This window comes from Apiospora kogelbergensis (assembly GCF_038363985.1).
Source record: "Apiospora kogelbergensis strain CBS 113332 chromosome Unknown utg000006l_segment0_segment0, whole genome shotgun sequence".
Lineage (NCBI taxonomy): Eukaryota > Fungi > Ascomycota > Sordariomycetes > Amphisphaeriales > Apiosporaceae > Apiospora > Apiospora kogelbergensis.
The window spans coordinates 3,780,219-3,798,002 of NW_027117423.1; the positions used below are offsets into that span (position 1 = coordinate 3,780,219).

The window sequence follows — 17,784 nt, forward strand, 5'->3', positions numbered from 1 at the left end:
GGATATCTTAAAGCTATATAATAATCGGCTTTAAAGGGGGGATTAATAAATTATAATAAATTAAGTCGCGATAGCTTTATAGTAGCTCGATAAAACCGGCATAGTAAAATTGGTACCGGGGTTTATAGAGATATTAAAGAGTAATCGTTAGCTCCGAGATTTAGGTATTAAATTAACCGGGGAGGACCCTATATATATTAACGTAATATATAGGATCCTATTTAATAAAGTCGCTAAAACCTTTAACAGTTTAAATATTAAAGTCGGCTTATTAGAGATAAAAAAGCCGGTTTAGAGGTTAATTTAAAAAGATCGAGGGTTAAAAAGAGGAAAAGAATAATCCTAGACTTTAATAAGAGATTTATTAACTTACGCGTTATTAAATAAATAAAGGTAGAGTTAAACGGTTTAGAGGAGGAATTTACGATTAATATATTAAAAAAAGCGAGGAGGAGGAGTAAGAAATTAAATCTAACTGTTACGACCCGACCCAACCCTGCGGCCAGTACCCGTCATCCGGCACGGAACTACGATAACCCGGGTACGTACCCCACGGGACAGCGCTTACAATGACAAGACCCGCCGAGAAGCCATCGTCCCGAAACAACCACCAGCACGACGACCAATGCCCGAAGCGACGGCACGGCTAGACAGTACCCAGGGGGTAGTACGAACGGAGACAGCACCGGAAGGCTAGCACGCAATGGACAGTGCACCCAAGTCACGTGATGAGGAGCGACCGGATCACGACGCTCCCAGCGAGTCTGGAGCGACGGGATCACGGTGATCCAAGTGAGCCAGCGGACAGGATCACCAACCGACAGCGTGATCCAAGGAGAATCAGTGAAGGAGAGATTGGATATATAACCACGAACGTTTCCTATGTATTTCATATAGACACTCTCTACTTCAGTGATCAATCTAAGCATCAATCTTACCCATTGGTGAGGCACATTGCCTTAACGACCTATTGCACCCTCAGTCAAAGTTCTACGATCAGTTAAGGGATATTGCCCATTGTATCAGAAGACGGAGTCTTCTGCACGTTCAAGTACTCTCTCGTCTAAGCCAACATAAACCCCAGTACGCCTACTAGGTTTCTTTGGACACCCGATAGCCGTTCGTTACATTTTGATCACTCTTGTTCTTGCGAGTCACTACCTGGACCCCTGAGCAATATCCCACAGGAACATCATGGCATCCCAGGTCCCAACCAACGGCGGAACCCCTCGACAGGGCAACCCGAGCAACCCTACGGGAGGACCCGACGTCCTCGCCATGATCCGACAACTTCAGGAACGGATCAACGAACTCGCCGCCGACAATGAACAACTTACGGACCAGGTCACGGCTATGCCCCCTCGCAGCGTTCGACGCCCTGGGCATAGGCTGGCACCTCCCCAGACCTACGACGGGAAGGAAGGAACCGTCCACGGATTCCTAACCCAGATGAAAGCGTACCTACGACACTACGCCGAAGAATTCGAGTCCGAGCCAGACAGAATTCTGTGCGCCGCCGGTTACCTCAAGGGAGACGCCCTCGCATGGTTTGAGCCCATCATGCGAAACTTCCTCGACAACCCCTTGAAGATGAACAAGAAGACTACACGCGCACCATCTTCCGTCACTACACCAGTTTCGAAGACAAGCTGAAGGCTACGTTCGGGAACCCCGACGAGGCCCGGACCGCTGAACGACAACTCATGCAACTCAAGCAGAAGGGATCGGCCTCTGCATATGCAGCCAAGTTCAAGCAAGTATCCTCTCGAACGGAGTGGAGCGATGACGATGCCTTGATGACACTCTTCTACGCAGGACTGCGAGAAGACGTCAAAGACGAAGTCAGCCGGGAAGACCGCCCCGACGACTTCGACAAGTACGTGGAAAAGGTAGTCAAGATTGACAACCGCCTGTACGAACGACGACTCGAGAAGCAGGGCAACCGCGCCCCGCGAGCAGACAACAAACCTCGAGCCAACCACGGACGACCTGTCCAGAGGACATGGAAAAAGACGTCCTATGGATCCCACAGCGGACCCATGGACCTCGACGCCACCCAACGGGATGGCAAGGATGGCCGAAAGAAGGTCACCTGCTACAACTGTGGAAAGGACGGGCACTTCGCCCGCGACTGCCGCAGCCCGAAGAAGGCATTCCGACAAGTCCCCGAAGGACGACACGTCAACGCCACCAGTGGAGAACCAGCCCCAGCAGCTATTAACGGAAGGAGCGCCAACAACACGCCCGACGTGCCACACGGCAGCCTATCCTGGACAGCCTGCTACGATGACGGTTGCAACACCCACCTGGCGGATAAAGAGGGAACCGGATGGTTTCCCAAGCCCCCGAAGAGCAAGGGCAAGGCGACGCGAGAACTCGCCATGACCCGACAGGAACTCACCACTGAACTCACGGGTTACGACTCAACCAGCGAAGAATCCGAGGTAGGAGAACCCATGGGCCACGAGCAACTCGTTGGCATGCCCATGAACGACCTCGTCGAAGAAATCGCAAAGCCCCGAGACCTGGAAGAGGACGGATGGCTTGCCATTCCTGGCACCCCGTCCCCTGACTCTAGGAAGCTACGACAAACCCTTATCATGTACGGGTTTGGACAAGGAATCAAGGGCAACTACGCGGTAGGCGATGATCGCCGAATCGCCCCTACCGACGAAGCCCATTTCACCCTCTCATGGATCTCGTGCATCCATGACGCATGCACGGAGCAACTCGCGGAAAAACTCGAGAACGATTGGTTCCCGCGAAGGATTGGCAGAAGGCCGATCCCACAACCACACCCAGATCATCTGATTGGAAAGATCAAGACAACTATACCCGATGGACGACGCGCGTACCTGTTGGTACAAGAAGATCCTCAGTGGCCACGACGGTGCCACCTGCAGGGCCAAGATTGGACCCTTTGCAGGGAGGACCGATGCCTCGTCCATGCATGGGAAAAGCCCAGAGCCCTGAGAAGGCTGCAGACCAATGGCCCTCGCGAACCACAATACACCCCGAGGATGACTACTGCGCCTTTCAACGTCTACGAGACGTACGACCAGCGGCCCGATGAGACCGAGGACCTCCGAAACCGCAACTTCCTCACCACCGAGGGACGAACCGTCACAACCGACCGTCATGTGGGAAGCCGGATCAACGACAACGGAGAAGTCACCCTCCTACATTGGAGAAGAAACGAATTAAGGTTCATCCGTGAACCCGAGTCCCAGACACAAGGACCAGCGAGAATCACCGGACCAGAACCTACACCACCACCAGCGTACTCATCGACGCCCACGCTCACCTTAGCCCAGCGAGCGACTCTGCGCCGACAACAAGGGATGCAAGGAAACCCCGGTCGCAGAAGGCAACAATCGGGGAACGAGTACCGCCGGCTGTAGTGGGACAACACCCGACGGGACAAGACAGGTCCCTGTGTGCCACAGCGGATGGACAAGACATCCACGAGCACATCGTACTGTTGGTAGACATCAAAGGAGTCACCATCAGAGCGCTACTCGATAGCGGAGCGCAAGGAAACTACATTTCACCACGAATCGTCAACAGCCTGCAGTTGAACTGGCAAGAAAAGGACGCCCCATACCGACTCAGGACCGTCGATGGAGGACTCATGACGTACGAAGATGGAGAAATCCGAAGGGAAGTCGCGAACCTTTCGGTCAACATCGGAGGACGTCATGAACGAATCACGTGTGACATCACGGACGTCGCAGGATACGACGTGATTTTGGGGATACCCTGGTTGCGGGTGAGCAATCCCAGAGTCAACTGGAGGACAGGCCAACTTCAGTGGGATACGCCAGGAAGAGGTTTAGTCGAAGGGCAGCGATCCAGAAAGCGATCCCCCAGCAAACCTAAGGTCCTTAGAGCATATGTCATCGCCAAGGAGCCAAAGCCGGATGTTACAACAACAGTACCAGAAGAGTACCGGCAATTCGAAGACCTCTTTAGTGGGAAACTGAAGACAGGCTTACCGCCTCACACACGGTGGGATCATGAGATACCCCTCAAGGATGGGAAGGAACCCCCCATTCATGCCCATATACAAACTCAACCAGGAGCACGAAGCAGTCCTGAAGGAGTACATCACGGAGAACCTCGAGAAAGGAGTCATACGACCCTCGACATCGCCAGCAGGCTTCCCCATCCTCTTCGTACCAAAAAAGAGCAAAGACGGGAAACCTAAGTGGCGCATGTGCATCGACTACCGCAAGCTCAACGAAATCACCATCAAGAACCGGTACCCCCTGCCTTTGATCAGCGATCTACGAGACAAGCTGCTGCGCGCCAAGATCTTTACAGCACTTGATCTACCCAATGCGTACAACCTGATCCGCATAAAGGAAGGAGAAGAATGGAAAACCGCGTTCCGAACCAAGTATGGCCATTTCGAGTACCAAGCAATGCCGTTCGGCCTGACGAACGCCCCGGCTAGCTTTCAAGCGATGATCAACCACGTCCTACGAGAATACCTCGACAAGTTTGTCGTGGTCTACCTCGACGACATCCTAATCTACTCCGAGAATGAGGAACAACACCGAGAACACGTAAAGCTAGTACTCCAGAAGCTACGAGACGCAGATCTACTGGTCAACCCAGAGAAGAGCGAGTTCCACAAGACAACGGTCACATTCGTGGGATACGTCGTGTCCCCCGGTGAGATCCGAATGGAACCTTCGAAAATCACAGCAGTCAAGGAGTGGCCCACGCCCACAAGCGCTACCGAAGTCAGATCCTTCTTAGGACTAGCCAACTATTACCGGATATTTGTCCCCGGATTTGGCAGGTTAGCGACACCCTTGACGAACCTGACGAAGAAGGACGAACCATTCCGATGGACCGATAAGGAAGCAGAAGCCTTCCAAGCCATAAAAGAACGGATCGTCAACGAACCAGTGCTTCGCGTGGCAGACCCCGCGAAACCCTTCGAAGTCGAAACCGACGCATCGGACTATGCGATCGGAGGCCAGCTGAGCCAGCGAGACGACAACGGGAAATTGCACCCCGTCGCATTCTTCTCGAAGAAATTGAATGGACCAGAGCTCAACTACCAGATACACGATAAAGAGCTAATGGCCATTATCAAAGCCTTCGAAGAATGGAGACACTACCTCAGCGGAACGAAAGACCCTGTGAAGGTCTACACCGACCATAAAAACCTCACCACGTTCACCACCACAAAGGAGCTGAACAAACGACAAGTACGATGGTCCGAATTTCTATCAGAATTCAACTTCGTCATCACTTACCGCAAGGGTAGCGAGAACGGAAGGGCCGATGCCCTAAGCCGACGACCAGACCATCAAGAGGAAGTCCCGCCAGAGACCCGGACTATCCTCATGCAGGATAACGATGGCAACCTCGTACCATCACGACACCTACATACAACCAACCACGTCCAGCATGACGACAAGTGGGTTGCGCGCTTCAGGGGATGCCACGAGCAGATGGACACAGCCACCCTACGACCACCGTACGGAGTATCGAGAAACGGGCTAGTATACTATCAAGGCAAGATCCTCATCCCCGAACAACACCAGCAGGAATTCATCCAGGAATTCCACGCACACCCCGCGCACGGACACCAGGGAGTGTTCAAGACGTGGAAACGGATCACACGGCTGTTCAACTGCGAGAAGTTGAAAGACCAGGTCACAAAGGCCATCAGCGAATGCGACCTTTGCAACAAAGCCAAGGCCGCACGACACCGACCATATGGGGAACTGCAACCCATACCACCACCAGACAGGGCGTGGAAAACCATCGCACTTGACTTCGTCGTCAAGCTACCCCTGTCAACAGAACCATTGACTAAGGTCGAATACGACAGTATACTGGTAATCACGGACAAACTCACGAAGTATACCTACTTCCTCCCGTACAAGGAGTCCAGTGACACCAGCGACCTTGCATACACATTCCTCAGAACCATCGTCAGCCAGCACGGGCTACCGGAAACGGTCATTTCCGATCGAGATAAGCTGTTCACCGCCAAGTTCTGGAAGTCACTCATGGCACAGCTAGGCGTGAAGCACAAACTATCCACAGCCTATCACCCCCAAACAGACGGACAAACCGAACGCATGAACCAGACCCTGGAACAGTACCTACGATGCTACGTCAACCATGAGCAAGACAATTGGGTAACGTTGCTACCCATGGCGCAGTTTGCGTACAACAGCGCAGACAACGAAACCACGCGCATTTCACCATTTCGAGCGAACTACGGGTACGACCCAGAGATCACCAGACAACCCCTGGAAGGAGAGCTAGCACCAGTCGCGACCATACAAGTCGAGAAACTGAAAGAACTACAGACTGCTCTGCAACAAGACCTCACCTTTCTTCAGGAACGAATGAAGAAATACGCCAACAAAACAAGGTTGAAGGGACCAACCTTTGGAGAGGGAGAAAAAGTTTACCTCCTACGACGCAACATCAAAACTAAGCGACCCAGCGACAAACTAGACTTCAAAAAGATCGGACCATTCAAAATCGCAGAAGTCATTTCAGAAACCAACTATCGACTATCACTACCCAAGACAATGCGGATACACCCCATATTTCATATTTCACTACTCGAACCAGCCCCCAAAAACTCGAAAACCGACACACAGCTAGAAGTCGAAACAGATCAGCACGAGTATGAAGTCGAAAAGATTATCGGCAAACGAAAGAAGGGACGAGGCCTCCAGTACCTCGTCCAGTGGAAAGGCTACCCACCAGAAGATAACACCTGGGAACCTAAGAAACACCTGGCGAACGCCGCTGAGGAACTTCGGGAGTTCGAACAGAAGGGCCCTCGACCAACGGACCAAGGTCACCAAGGTCGCCTAGACCAAGGGCCGACCAGTCCACGTTAGCCGGAACGCCCATGTGCTGAAGGTCGCCAACAAGGCACCCCTCGTGGCCATCCAGAGCAAGCAAAACTTCGTCCTCAGTGTCCAACTCCTGCATTCCGCGCTCAAACAAATCAGCGCCACGCTCTTTCACCTTGCGTCGAATCTTCCGGATGCGCGACAAACGACCAGCCGCCTCGGCCAGCTGGGACTGCAGCCTCGCCAGCTCGGTATGAAGCGACAAGAGTTTTTCGCTCGCCTCCTCCTCGTCTTCGTCCAGCTTCCGTTGCTGAGCTAGCACCTTCTCTAGAGAAGAAGCCACCAAGACCCCGTCACAAGGACGCCCACGACTGACGCACTCCTCACAACGAGAAGAACGCTCCGCGATCTTGCAGTTCTTCTTCTTGTTCTTAAAGCAGTAAGAACAAGGCATATCGGCAGTACGACCGTTGAGAGCAATATATTCCTGAAGAGAAGACCGCTCGCGAGTCTTCTTGGATTTCGATTTTTCAATACGATCTGGCATGATGAGCGCACATCACAATAAAAACAAAGAAGGGAAGAAACTTACAACACTCCGACACGGCGGCACGACCCAGTACTTATGACCAAACTGCTTTGGGGACAAAGCAAGTAGGGGAGGGAGGATAGTGTTACGACCCGACCCAACCCTGCGGCCAGTACCCGTCATCCGGCACGGAACTACGATAACCCGGGTACGTACCCCACGGGACAGCGCTTACAATGACAAGACCCGCCGAGAAGCCATCGTCCCGAAACAACCACCAGCACGACGACCAATGCCCGAAGCGACGGCACGGCTAGACAGTACCCAGGGGGTAGTACGAACGGAGACAGCACCGGAAGGCTAGCACGCAATGGACAGTGCACCCAAGTCACGTGATGAGGAGCGACCGGATCACGACGCTCCCAGCGAGTCTGGAGCGACGGGATCACGGTGATCCAAGTGAGCCAGCGGACAGGATCACCAACCGACAGCGTGATCCAAGGAGAATCAGTGAAGGAGAGATTGGATATATAACCACGAACGTTTCCTATGTATTTCATATAGACACTCTCTACTTCAGTGATCAATCTAAGCATCAATCTTACCCATTGGTGAGGCACATTGCCTTAACGACCTATTGCACCCTCAGTCAAAGTTCTACGATCAGTTAAGGGATATTGCCCATTGTATCAGAAGACGGAGTCTTCTGCACGTTCAAGTACTCTCTCGTCTAAGCCAACATAAACCCCAGTACGCCTACTAGGTTTCTTTGGACACCCGATAGCCGTTCGTTACACTAACGCTAAATCTAAGGTATATAGTATAATCGAAGTAGCTTAAATAATTTTCTAGTTAAAATAGTATTTTATTGTTAATTAATTAAATAAAATCTCTTCTTTTACAATATTGTTATTAAAGCGATTTAAGCTGGCTCGTGAAGGGGGTGGCTCTATATTAGGTGGTCTAGCTTATACCTAATGGCCTGATTCTTTCGCTTTTGTGAAGCTACGTCATTCTCCCAGGGACCTGCCTACAGGGAGGTGAAACGGATCTTTCCTGTCCGACTTCACCGTTGTCCTATGGAAGAAATATGATACCCGCAGGTATCACTCTTTCGTAAATTCTCTCGGGTGTCTCCCGGGAATTTGGACAAGTTCGTGTTCCCAAACGTCGCCCTTCTTCAGGACTAAGCAGTCATACCTCTTCAAGAATTGTCTCTTTGTAGTACAAGCGCAGCAAAATGGCGACTGCGGACTTTTCACGCTCCGCTCGGCTAGTATTCTATACGCGGCAGGTTAGAAAGGAAGAGAAGGGAGGATGGACGGAGGCCGCCAAGCGAGTTGACTTACGCGCTATAACCTCTTGCAAACCAGAGGAAGACTTGGCCGGCTCTTCTGTCTCCTTGAAGGCAGATTAGATGGATCGGTTGAGGTGTGATTTCTGCAAACTCCACATACACCTCATTCATCTGCCACACAAAATCTTGAGGCGGTCTCGGCGTTATATGCTTCTTTTACCTTCAGCAAATGGGATGCGGAACCGGCCTGTCGACCCGGGACGGCGTGCGGCTTTGGTTAGATACTTGCAGCGGAAGGAGCGCCGGTGGCCGCGGTCGATGCGAAGAAACCAGCCGGCTGTCGGCCCATCGTCATCCGACTCCGTACATGTTGGAACACTGGGTCTCTTGGTAGCCAATCCCGTGGCTATTAAATGAATGCTGTTGGCGCCTGCCGGACAAGGAAGTGCGAACTACTTTTGCGGACGGTATTCTTTGGGATGGCCAACCCCCTAACACCACCACTATCGATGATGGTCGATGGCACCCCTCACCCACGCATCGCTTCAGGCGATCATGAAGCGTTTATGGATTACGCCCTGTCCTGCGCTCGCCTCTCCCCGCCCGGCCCCGATAAGTTCTGCGTAGGTGCAGTTCTAGTCGATGCCGACCGGAGCCAAGTACTATCGACGGGTTACTCGTTGGAATTGCCCGGCGATAGACCGGGCGATCCAGGCACAACGCACGCCGAGCACTGCTGCTTCATCAAGATTGCCGAAAAGTATGGAGTTTCCGAAGCAGAGCTCAATCAAAGATTGCCCACGAGCACTGTTCTCTACACGACCATGGAGCCGTGCAACGAGAGATTGAGCGGGAATAAATCCTGCGTTGAACGGATACTTGCGCTCAAAGACCGACTGAAGACAGTCTACGTCGGCATCAAGGAGCCTGGAACCTTCATTGCCAACAACCAGGGTCAGAAGCGACTGGAGGCTGCAGACGTGCGTGTTATTCGGTTGGAAAGCATGGAGGATCGGGTCATGGAGGTGACAATGGCTGGGCACAACAAGTGAAGAGTCTACCGTGTCTTTCGCACGTCTTTCGCACGTTGCTGGGTGTGACGGGAAGTGGATTATTGGGAAATCTACCAACCAGCTAACGCGAGCGAGCTTCTTTCACTTCAATGAGAGTCTTCTTATCCGGCTGCCCATTCATTCTTCATAGTTTCTGAACCCGAGCTATGAACTACCAAGGAGCTGAAGGCCTAGAATTTGGAGATGGGAACATTAAGGTCGACCCTCAGGTTCTTCTAGCCCTGCCAGACGGTTGTCGCATCGTCTCCACCCAAGCTCGTGGCGTGAGCTTCTTCGCCAACACGGGAAAGCTCGAGGTCGAACTGCGGGACGGCACGCGGCAGTCCTTTTTCATCAAGGTAATCTCGGGAGAGGTAGGCCAGAAGATGGTCGAGGGGGAGTTCGAATCAATGAAGGCAATCCACGCCTTGCTGCCCGACTTCGCACCTGCGCCGCTTGCTCAAGGTAGTTACGAAACCACGCCAAATACACACTTTTTCTTGTGTGAGTTCCGGGACATGGTGGAAAATATGCCCGGACCACGCGAGTTCGGCGCTCAACTGGCCGCTCTGCACCAAAGCAGCAAGTCCCCCAAAGGCAAGTTCGGCTTTCATACGACAACGTACAGCGGCAACTTGCCACAAGCTACGGGATGGGAAGACAGCTGGGAAGTTTTCTTTACCAAGAGTCTGAAGCAAGCTCTCGATCTGGAGTTGCAAGTCAAAGGGCCCGATCCCGAGTTCGACAGCTTACTGCCCATTCTTTTCGATGAAGTTATTCCACGTCTACTACGGCCATTGGAAAGTGAGGGCCGCACAGTCAAGCCATGTCTAGTTCATGGAGACCTATGGTATGCCAACTCTGGCATTGATTTAGAGACTGATCAGTGTCTCGTTTTCGACGCATGCTGCTTCTATGCGCACAACGAATGTGAGTAAGGGGGAATTATGATTTAATCATTTGCAAGACCTGACATTCCTTTATAGACGAATTTGGCCAGTGGATGCCGGCTTGCAATAAGTTTGGGGCCGAATACCTGGCAACATATCATTCCCATGTCAAGATCTCTGATCCTGTAGAGGATTATCAGGGACGTCTGGACTTGTACAAATTGTAAAGTCCCAAGCGGCCCACACTCTTCACATTCTTCTCGCAACTCAAAACTAATCCGCCGCGATAGAAGATTCAATACACATGTGTCCGCACTGTTTGTGGATAGCCCAAACTTGAGAGACCAGTGAGCCTCTCATGTTTCGTCTTCCTTAGTCGCGGTCAAGTGCTGACATATCAAACTAGGATGTTGGGGGATATACGAGACTTGGTCGCTCAATATGGCTCTCAGTGAAAAGCAACTTGGCTACCTCGCTGTAAGTTGGACACCACGTTGAAAGACTACTCCAGAACCACCAAAATGAATCATTCTAACAACTAGTAGGAATCCACGGGAGCCTAAATCGACGTTATCCTTGGCGAGAACAGATACGGCCGCAGATGTGAGATAGAGCTGGAAAACATCTAGATATTCAGCACTAGGGGTATATATGCACAAGTTAAGAAGAACATCAAGTTCTGAAAACAAACAAACCCCATCTCATCTCCCCTCTTCCCTTCCCTTCCCTTCCCTTACATACACGCAAAGCCTGCGGCTAGACCAGCCACATCGAATACGGGTCCGACCTTAGGTACCAGACCGCCAACGCCGGCAATACCATCCAAGACGGCACAGAGGGTATCCTTCTCTTCTGACTTACAATCGAACTCGAGCGTCATGGATGCCAACGTGTGTGGGTTACTGCCGCTTCCCGGTGGTGGGATGCTGGTCACGCCTGCCTGCCACTGCTTAGGTAACGTAATATACTTGGTCTGGTAGATTTCCGTCATTAGTAAAAGTGTAGGGCGAGATTCGTTTTTCTTTCGTCGTCCCACTAACCTTTATACCACAGTAGCCATAGCCAGAACAGTGGCCGCTCTTCTGGCTGGAAAGGGTGTAGGACCCCTTGGTGTCGGCGAGCACCCCGAAGGCGTCGATGATCTTCTTGAGCCACACCTTGCTGGCGTCCTCGCAGTCGGTCATCTTCAGCACGCAGGTCTTGCCCGTGTTGACGCCCACGCTCTCGTCCAGTTTGCACTTGCCCTCGACGACGAGGTCCTTGCCCTTCCCTATCAGCTTCGACGGCTTGCCCTCGTCCTGCTTGTAGCTGCCGATGATGGCGACCGATTTGGAGGCGTACAGCTGCACCTTGGTGCCGTGGGCGCGGTTGCAGCGCACCGTCGATTGGCACTTGCGCTCCTTGTCGAAAGCGTGGTCCTTCTTCCGCGCCGCGCTGCTGCCGGGCGGCTTGTACGTGAACTCGAACTTCTTGGTCCGGAAGCAGTTGAGCCCCGTGGCGCCGTACTTGAAGGTGCCCAGGAACGCGTTGACGGTTGCTTCCTTGCTTAGAGACGCCGTTGCCCCTGAGCCGGCGATCACTGTAAAGGACTTCGTAAGAGAAATATTCAACATGCTTAGACCCATTGTTCTCTACGTCAGGGGGACGGTATGAGTTGAACCCTTTTCCAACTTACTGTCATATTTGCCATTGAGCTGTGCATCCGCGCCGGTTTTATCCAGGAGGCTCGCTATTTCGACCGCTACACCTTTCAGGGGCCAAATGGGGCCGATGGGGACGGCTCCTAATAGAAAGTGGAGTGGTCAGTGTCGGCAAGTTTAGGGGTTCCGTATGATGAGACGAGATATGATTTACCGTTGTTCACTTTGGACTTTGCCTTGACCGATGATTCGAGAATCTTGTCAATTTTCTCCTTCGTCTCTAGGGGGTTTTGCTTGCTGTACCAAGGTGAGCCTTGCTTCATTATATTATCCAAGGACGAGAGAATGAAAGTAAGCCAGACGGGAAAAGAGCCAGGAGACGTACTAGTAGAATGCGGCCACATCGTCACCACAGTACGCGATTCGTACATGATCTGGCTCGTCGCTTGTCTGGCGCCCGTCCAGGGATCGTAAGGGGCTCGCTAGCACTGATGTGGAGAGCAGCAAAGCAGCTACCAAGGTATATGTCGACAGCATCGTGATTTGCCTCCTGTGGCACTTGCTATGTAAGAAAAAGTTGAGGTGTTCTTTGTTGTTTGTTTCAGTGCTCTGCTTTGATGCTCGTTAATGGTAGGAGATAAGATGAGACGGTCGATCATGCCTCCCTTATATGTGAAGGCGATCGTATTGCTTACTCTATAAGATAGTATCAGTGTTATATCAAGCCAGAGTCTAGGACTACGATTGCACTTGGCATGCCGTGTTACCCCCGTCTAAGCCAGGGGCTACAATGCCAGAAATAGTGCACCAAAAACCGCCGTACTCATAACATAGTTACCCATGCACAGTTGGGCCTATTAAATCCTTAAAAGCAATATATCCGCTAACGTTAGGCTCAAAAGGCTCTTGGCATATGCTCCAGCCCTCATTCGCGTGCCTGTCCTTGAGGCTGTGAGCGTTCCTGCTTGTCTAGACCATCGATCTCCGATCCTAAATCTCATGGAAGATTGTATCACTTGGCAGCTCGAGCTCCGCAAGGAAGGATTTAAAAAGTCTATCTTCTGCTGACGTGATCTAGTAAGCCACATTTATCGCATTTCTTCTCTCATCGGTGCCAAGAGTATACCAAGAGCAAGGCGTTTCGTGCTCCTCAGCCCAAGTAATAGTGATACGGCGTGTGGTTAGCATCGCTTTATGGTGGTCATGTCTCTTGCAGTAATACAGATACTGTACCATCCCTGTTACAAGACTGCCATGCAAACGTATTTTCAGCTGTAGTGTGAAAATCCGCCTCCCTCTGGCGTTGGATCATTTCTCGCGACACTACGTCCTAGCCGGGCTATGTTATCTCACATGTCACTAACACATTTTATCTCGATTTGGCTTGGCCCAGCGGCGTAACGACGTGAATCTCTAGTTTATTGCACGTAAGATAGCTGCGTAGTGATTTCGACCTCCTAATCCGCCCCCTTCGGTTTCCCCCACGACGGGAGTTCATATCTATGGTTTGGTCGAGTTAAGTTGCTCTGCGAGCCCCGAACAAGCTTCCACTACGGTTTGAGCGCCAATATTGGTCGATTTTGACTTAAGCTGCGTATGTAACTAACGTATGATCTCCGACTATACACTTAACCACTTTAACAATCATGATATTGATAGCATGCCGCATCAGTTCGGATCTTCCTCCTTAGATCGCCGTCGATTCAGTCCGTTGATCGTGCCTGCTTATCTCCTCTAGTAGCTACTTACAACCGCACTGATCAGGACTATGCCACCATCCGGGTGACCGGATCACGGAGACCAGAACCCTTTACAGATGGGGAAAAGGAGGAGAACAAAAGTATCGTGAGCATTCAGGAGAGGCCGATCCTAAACCAGGCCAAGACCCCGCGCCAAGGATCCCCCGTCAGATTACCCCTATAACAGATTGGGTAAATGGGCTTCCAATATTGCAAGGTCCTCAATCTATTACAGTGCCATCCGTAGTGAGGCTGGTGTTGAGGCGTCTTCATGTTAAAATACCCGGAAAGTGACTCGTCTAAATAGCCACTTTACCCGGTACTCGGGGAGACACCGACCTGCTTCCACTCCCGTACTAACGGCCGGCACTTGAACTCCAAGTGCCGAAGGTGTAAGTACCTTATTGTAAAAACATACCTATAATAGACCAAGTCAACACGACCAACAACAGACCAGAGCCCAGTGAATATCAAGACTCGCAGATCAAGATATCAGACTACAAAGAGCCTTCCCACGCAACAGCACATCACGATGGTTTCATGCAAGCTTCTGTCCATAGCCGCCACCCTGGTGGGCGCTGCGGTGGCTCAGAACACCACAGCGCTGCGCTACATGCCCTTCGGTGACTCGATCACGGAGATCACCTGCTGGCGCGCCAAGCTGTGGGAGAAGCTGCAGGGCACCGAGTGGGCGACGACCAACTTCGTGGGGTCCGGCAAGAACGAGAACAACTGCCGCGACACCAAGTACGATCGCGATAATGAAGGTACGTGTTGCTATCCTGACACTCGATGCCTGTCAGCAAGTCAACTAATGAATGTAGGCCACTCTGGGTTCCTCGCTATCAACATCGCCAACAGCAAGCAACTTGTCGGCTGGCTCCAGAGAAACCCAGCAGACGTCATCACGATGCACTTGGGCACCAACGACATTGTACAGCAGAACAAACCCATAGACCAGATCATCGCGGCGTTCTCCACCTTGGTTCAGGTGATGCGGGACAGCAACCCGAAGATGAAGATAGTAGTACGTTTTCCGGCCCCGTCCTCCTCCCTTCTTTTCACTTTCTCCCCTTTCTCTGTCTGCATGGCACATAAGAAGTCGGCCGAGGCCAACCCGGGCGAGAGCAAATGGCTTACACTGGTCTCCAACGCAGGTCGCCCAGATCATCCCCATGGGCCTCGGCAACTACAACGGCAAGGTGCAGCAGCTGAACCAGGCCATCACGCCCTGGGCGCAGGGCAAGAACACGACCGAAAGCCCCATCTGGGTCGTGGACCAGTACACGGGCTATAGCGGGTCGGCCGACAACCGCGACGGCATCCACCCCAACGCCGGCGGCGACGACAAGATGGTCAACATCTGGTACCCGGCCCTGCTCAGCGCGTTCCAGGCCGCCAAAGCCGACAAGGTCGCGGCCCTGGCGGTCGAGGCCGTCGAGGCGCTCGAGGGGGAAGAGGGAGGTGGCCTTTGAGGTTTGAGTGGGGAGTGGTGTGGGGTGGGAAAAGCGGTGGGAAGGCGAGATGTCGAGGAAAAGTTATGTTGGTGACGGGATATAGTGATAACAGCATAGCCACTGCTATAAATAAATACTATTCCCCTGAGTTTAGTAGCTGCCAGGCGGATATCAAAACTCTCATTGTTTTCCAGGAACATATTGGATGATATGGCTGAACAAGAAGAGGCACAAGCGACAGGACCAGGGATTGGCGAGCAACTCGCGGAAAAGATTCCCGTCAATTTATCATTTAACCATGCTTGAAAACACAGGATCCTTTAGATATACGTGACTTGAGTAAACGCATCGAGACCCGTTACCTCGTCGCTGGCCACAGCAGGAATCGCCCAAGCAATCCATTATGTCCAGCTAGTGAATAAGTATTCGAGGAACTCTCTCTCCTTCACCGCCGGCCCCCCTCCTCGCTCAGTACGGCGAGTGTTCGCCAGGCTCAGGGCACAAGAAGCCGGCACGGCCGAAACAGGTCAGAAACCCAATATCCGCGCCGATGACGTTGGCTGTACAGACGTCCCCCCTCACGGATAGTGGTTAGCAACTATTACATAAAGCAGATACCTAGCCAAACAGATAACTGGTATTATACCTCCAGACAATAGAACAGAAAGAGCAGGATCAAAACAGTATGTGCATGCACGTAGGTAAAATGACTTACAGAAGTCAGCGGTGTATGTGCCACCCAACTCGCCGGGCTTCGTGCACTCCATGCCCGACGCCTTAAGCCTTTTCTTGTGGTCGTTGGACGAGTACGTGAGTCGGCACGCCCAGACGTGGTCATAGTCCATGCCGTTGCCCCGGCGTTGCGGGTGGTATTTCTTGTCGGTAGCGCTCAAGGCGTAACACCTGTTGGTCGAGTACGAAGCGAGTGAGTCAGTAGGTAAGTGAAGTCGGTTGGGAAACGAGCATGCATTGTCTATTAATATGGAGAGGGAGCTAGCACTTGCATAGATTCTTTGGAAGGAGGTTCGACTCTTCCGGGGTAGTAGATAACTTATGTGTGTTGACTCACGCATTAAGGTCCAGATACGAGCATTGTAATGTCGTGGTGTTTCCGAACATGCCCAGGCACTGCGCTGTAAGAAAGATCCTGTCCGAGGACTTGGAGGAAGGCACCAGCGCCAGATCCTTGCAATAGTTCTGGTGGTCGGCAGACACAAGAACGGAGAAGAAGAAGCAGAGCAAAGCAAAGAAGTTGATGTGCGCCATGATGTGCAGATACGTGTTTCTCGAGCGGAGAAGCTTTTGCCGCTAGATGGATTGTCACGGTCCAGCGTGGGAGGCAAAGGATGGGGGATGGATATATGGAGATTGCGTAGCTGCAATGCAGAGGGCTGAAGAAGAGAACCCATAACTCAAAGGACAGGTTGAGTAAGAAGGAAATTAAGGGTTTTATGAATTGGTGTTGTCATCATGATGTGCAGACTCGAGTGATTACAGATCATGTAGTTCAGGGCCTTGACGAAGAATACGCGTTCTGTGTCATAGTGAACAGCACAGTCGTTGATTTAAGACGAGATTGTAAATGTAAGCATGGTCTACGATTGGTAACACGCAAGGATTCGGTATAGGCCTTGAGAACGCTCATTAGTAAATCAGGAAACAGAAGACGAGATCTGGAAGAGGACGATAGAGCGCAACTCGGAACCTGGTCGAAAAGGGGCTCCGCCGGTGAAATCATGGGCCGTTAAGGCAGTGGGATGTCGCTGATAAAGGGCTTTTAAATGCCTGGAGACATCCCTAAGCTCTTGCAACTATCCCTAAACTTGGGTCTGTTTGGCTCCTGGATCAAGTAAAGCTGTGAAGATGAAGGCCAAGGTGGCGATGCTGCTTGATGGTCGAGCACCAGTATCTGCAATTTCTGGTGCTGATGCTGGAGTCGTAGTCATACTGCCCATGCCCAACATCGTACTCGAAACGACAGGTGGATACAGAGCGTTGAACTCGCGGGGCGAATCCGGGGATGGTATGATCTTTCATAGCGCCGACAAGATGCCGCGCCTTGTCAACGGTCCTTGCTAGCCAACATACGATTATGATGTAATGCCGCTTCTTCGCCTCACGTCTCAATTGAAGATACTCAAAACCAAAGCATTGGCTGCCATATCAAGTTGGGAAAAAACCAGATGTATTGTACAATCTCCACGAGGGGAGTGTTGGGTGTCTATCTGTCTCTAGATTGTCCTGTTGAGTCTAGACTCTATGCCTGATGGCACTCATGCATCTATAAACAGACTGTTCTTCGGACGTTGGCTGGGAATCCTCGGAATGCTGTCCAAGAACT

At 51.8% G+C, this 17,784-nt stretch overlaps 7 protein-coding genes across 7 annotated transcripts; 4 read left to right on the plus strand and 3 right to left on the minus strand.

The window, feature by feature from the left end:
- Positions 1 to 2,381: 2,381 nt before the first annotated feature.
- PG998_010025 (uncharacterized protein) lies at positions 2,382 to 3,204 on the plus strand (the record flags this gene model as incomplete). The annotated part of the gene is made up of 2 exons (XM_066876841.1): positions 2,382 to 3,135; positions 3,191 to 3,204. 2 exons carry the CDS (start codon positions 2,382 to 2,384, stop codon positions 3,202 to 3,204), a joined length of 768 nt encoding a protein of 255 aa, XP_066728997.1.
- Positions 3,205 to 6,994: 3,790 nt separating this feature from the next.
- On the minus strand, positions 6,995 to 7,386 carry PG998_010026 (uncharacterized protein; the record flags this gene model as incomplete). The annotated part of the gene is made up of 2 exons (XM_066876842.1): positions 6,995 to 7,166; positions 7,220 to 7,386. 2 exons carry the CDS (start codon positions 7,384 to 7,386, stop codon positions 6,995 to 6,997), a joined length of 339 nt encoding a protein of 112 aa, XP_066728998.1.
- Positions 7,387 to 9,177: 1,791 nt separating this feature from the next.
- PG998_010027 (uncharacterized protein) lies at positions 9,178 to 9,717 on the plus strand (the record flags this gene model as incomplete). The annotated part of the gene is made up of 1 exon (XM_066876843.1): positions 9,178 to 9,717. The coding sequence occupies one exon, from the start codon at positions 9,178 to 9,180 to the stop codon at positions 9,715 to 9,717; it is 540 nt and encodes a 179-aa protein (XP_066728999.1).
- Positions 9,718 to 9,884: 167 nt separating this feature from the next.
- Positions 9,885 to 10,834, plus strand: PG998_010028 (uncharacterized protein; the record flags this gene model as incomplete). The annotated part of the gene is made up of 2 exons (XM_066876844.1): positions 9,885 to 10,647; positions 10,704 to 10,834. 2 exons carry the CDS (start codon positions 9,885 to 9,887, stop codon positions 10,832 to 10,834), a joined length of 894 nt encoding a protein of 297 aa, XP_066729000.1.
- Positions 10,835 to 11,074: 240 nt separating this feature from the next.
- On the minus strand, positions 11,075 to 12,784 carry PG998_010029 (uncharacterized protein; the record flags this gene model as incomplete). Its single annotated transcript, XM_066876845.1, has 6 exons — positions 11,075 to 11,232; positions 11,349 to 11,580; positions 11,648 to 12,186; positions 12,283 to 12,390; positions 12,462 to 12,544; positions 12,633 to 12,784. The coding sequence occupies 6 exons, from the start codon at positions 12,782 to 12,784 to the stop codon at positions 11,075 to 11,077; spliced, it is 1,272 nt and encodes a 423-aa protein (XP_066729001.1).
- A 1,734-nt stretch (positions 12,785 to 14,518) lies between these two features.
- On the plus strand, positions 14,519 to 15,461 carry PG998_010030 (uncharacterized protein; the record flags this gene model as incomplete). Its single annotated transcript, XM_066876846.1, has 3 exons — positions 14,519 to 14,753; positions 14,811 to 15,013; positions 15,144 to 15,461. 3 exons carry the CDS (start codon positions 14,519 to 14,521, stop codon positions 15,459 to 15,461), a joined length of 756 nt encoding a protein of 251 aa, XP_066729002.1.
- Positions 15,462 to 15,911: 450 nt separating this feature from the next.
- On the minus strand, positions 15,912 to 16,709 carry PG998_010031 (uncharacterized protein; the record flags this gene model as incomplete). The annotated part of the gene is made up of 3 exons (XM_066876847.1): positions 15,912 to 16,003; positions 16,159 to 16,346; positions 16,513 to 16,709. The coding sequence occupies 3 exons, from the start codon at positions 16,707 to 16,709 to the stop codon at positions 15,912 to 15,914; spliced, it is 477 nt and encodes a 158-aa protein (XP_066729003.1).
- Between the last annotated feature and the right edge of the window lie 1,075 nt (positions 16,710 to 17,784).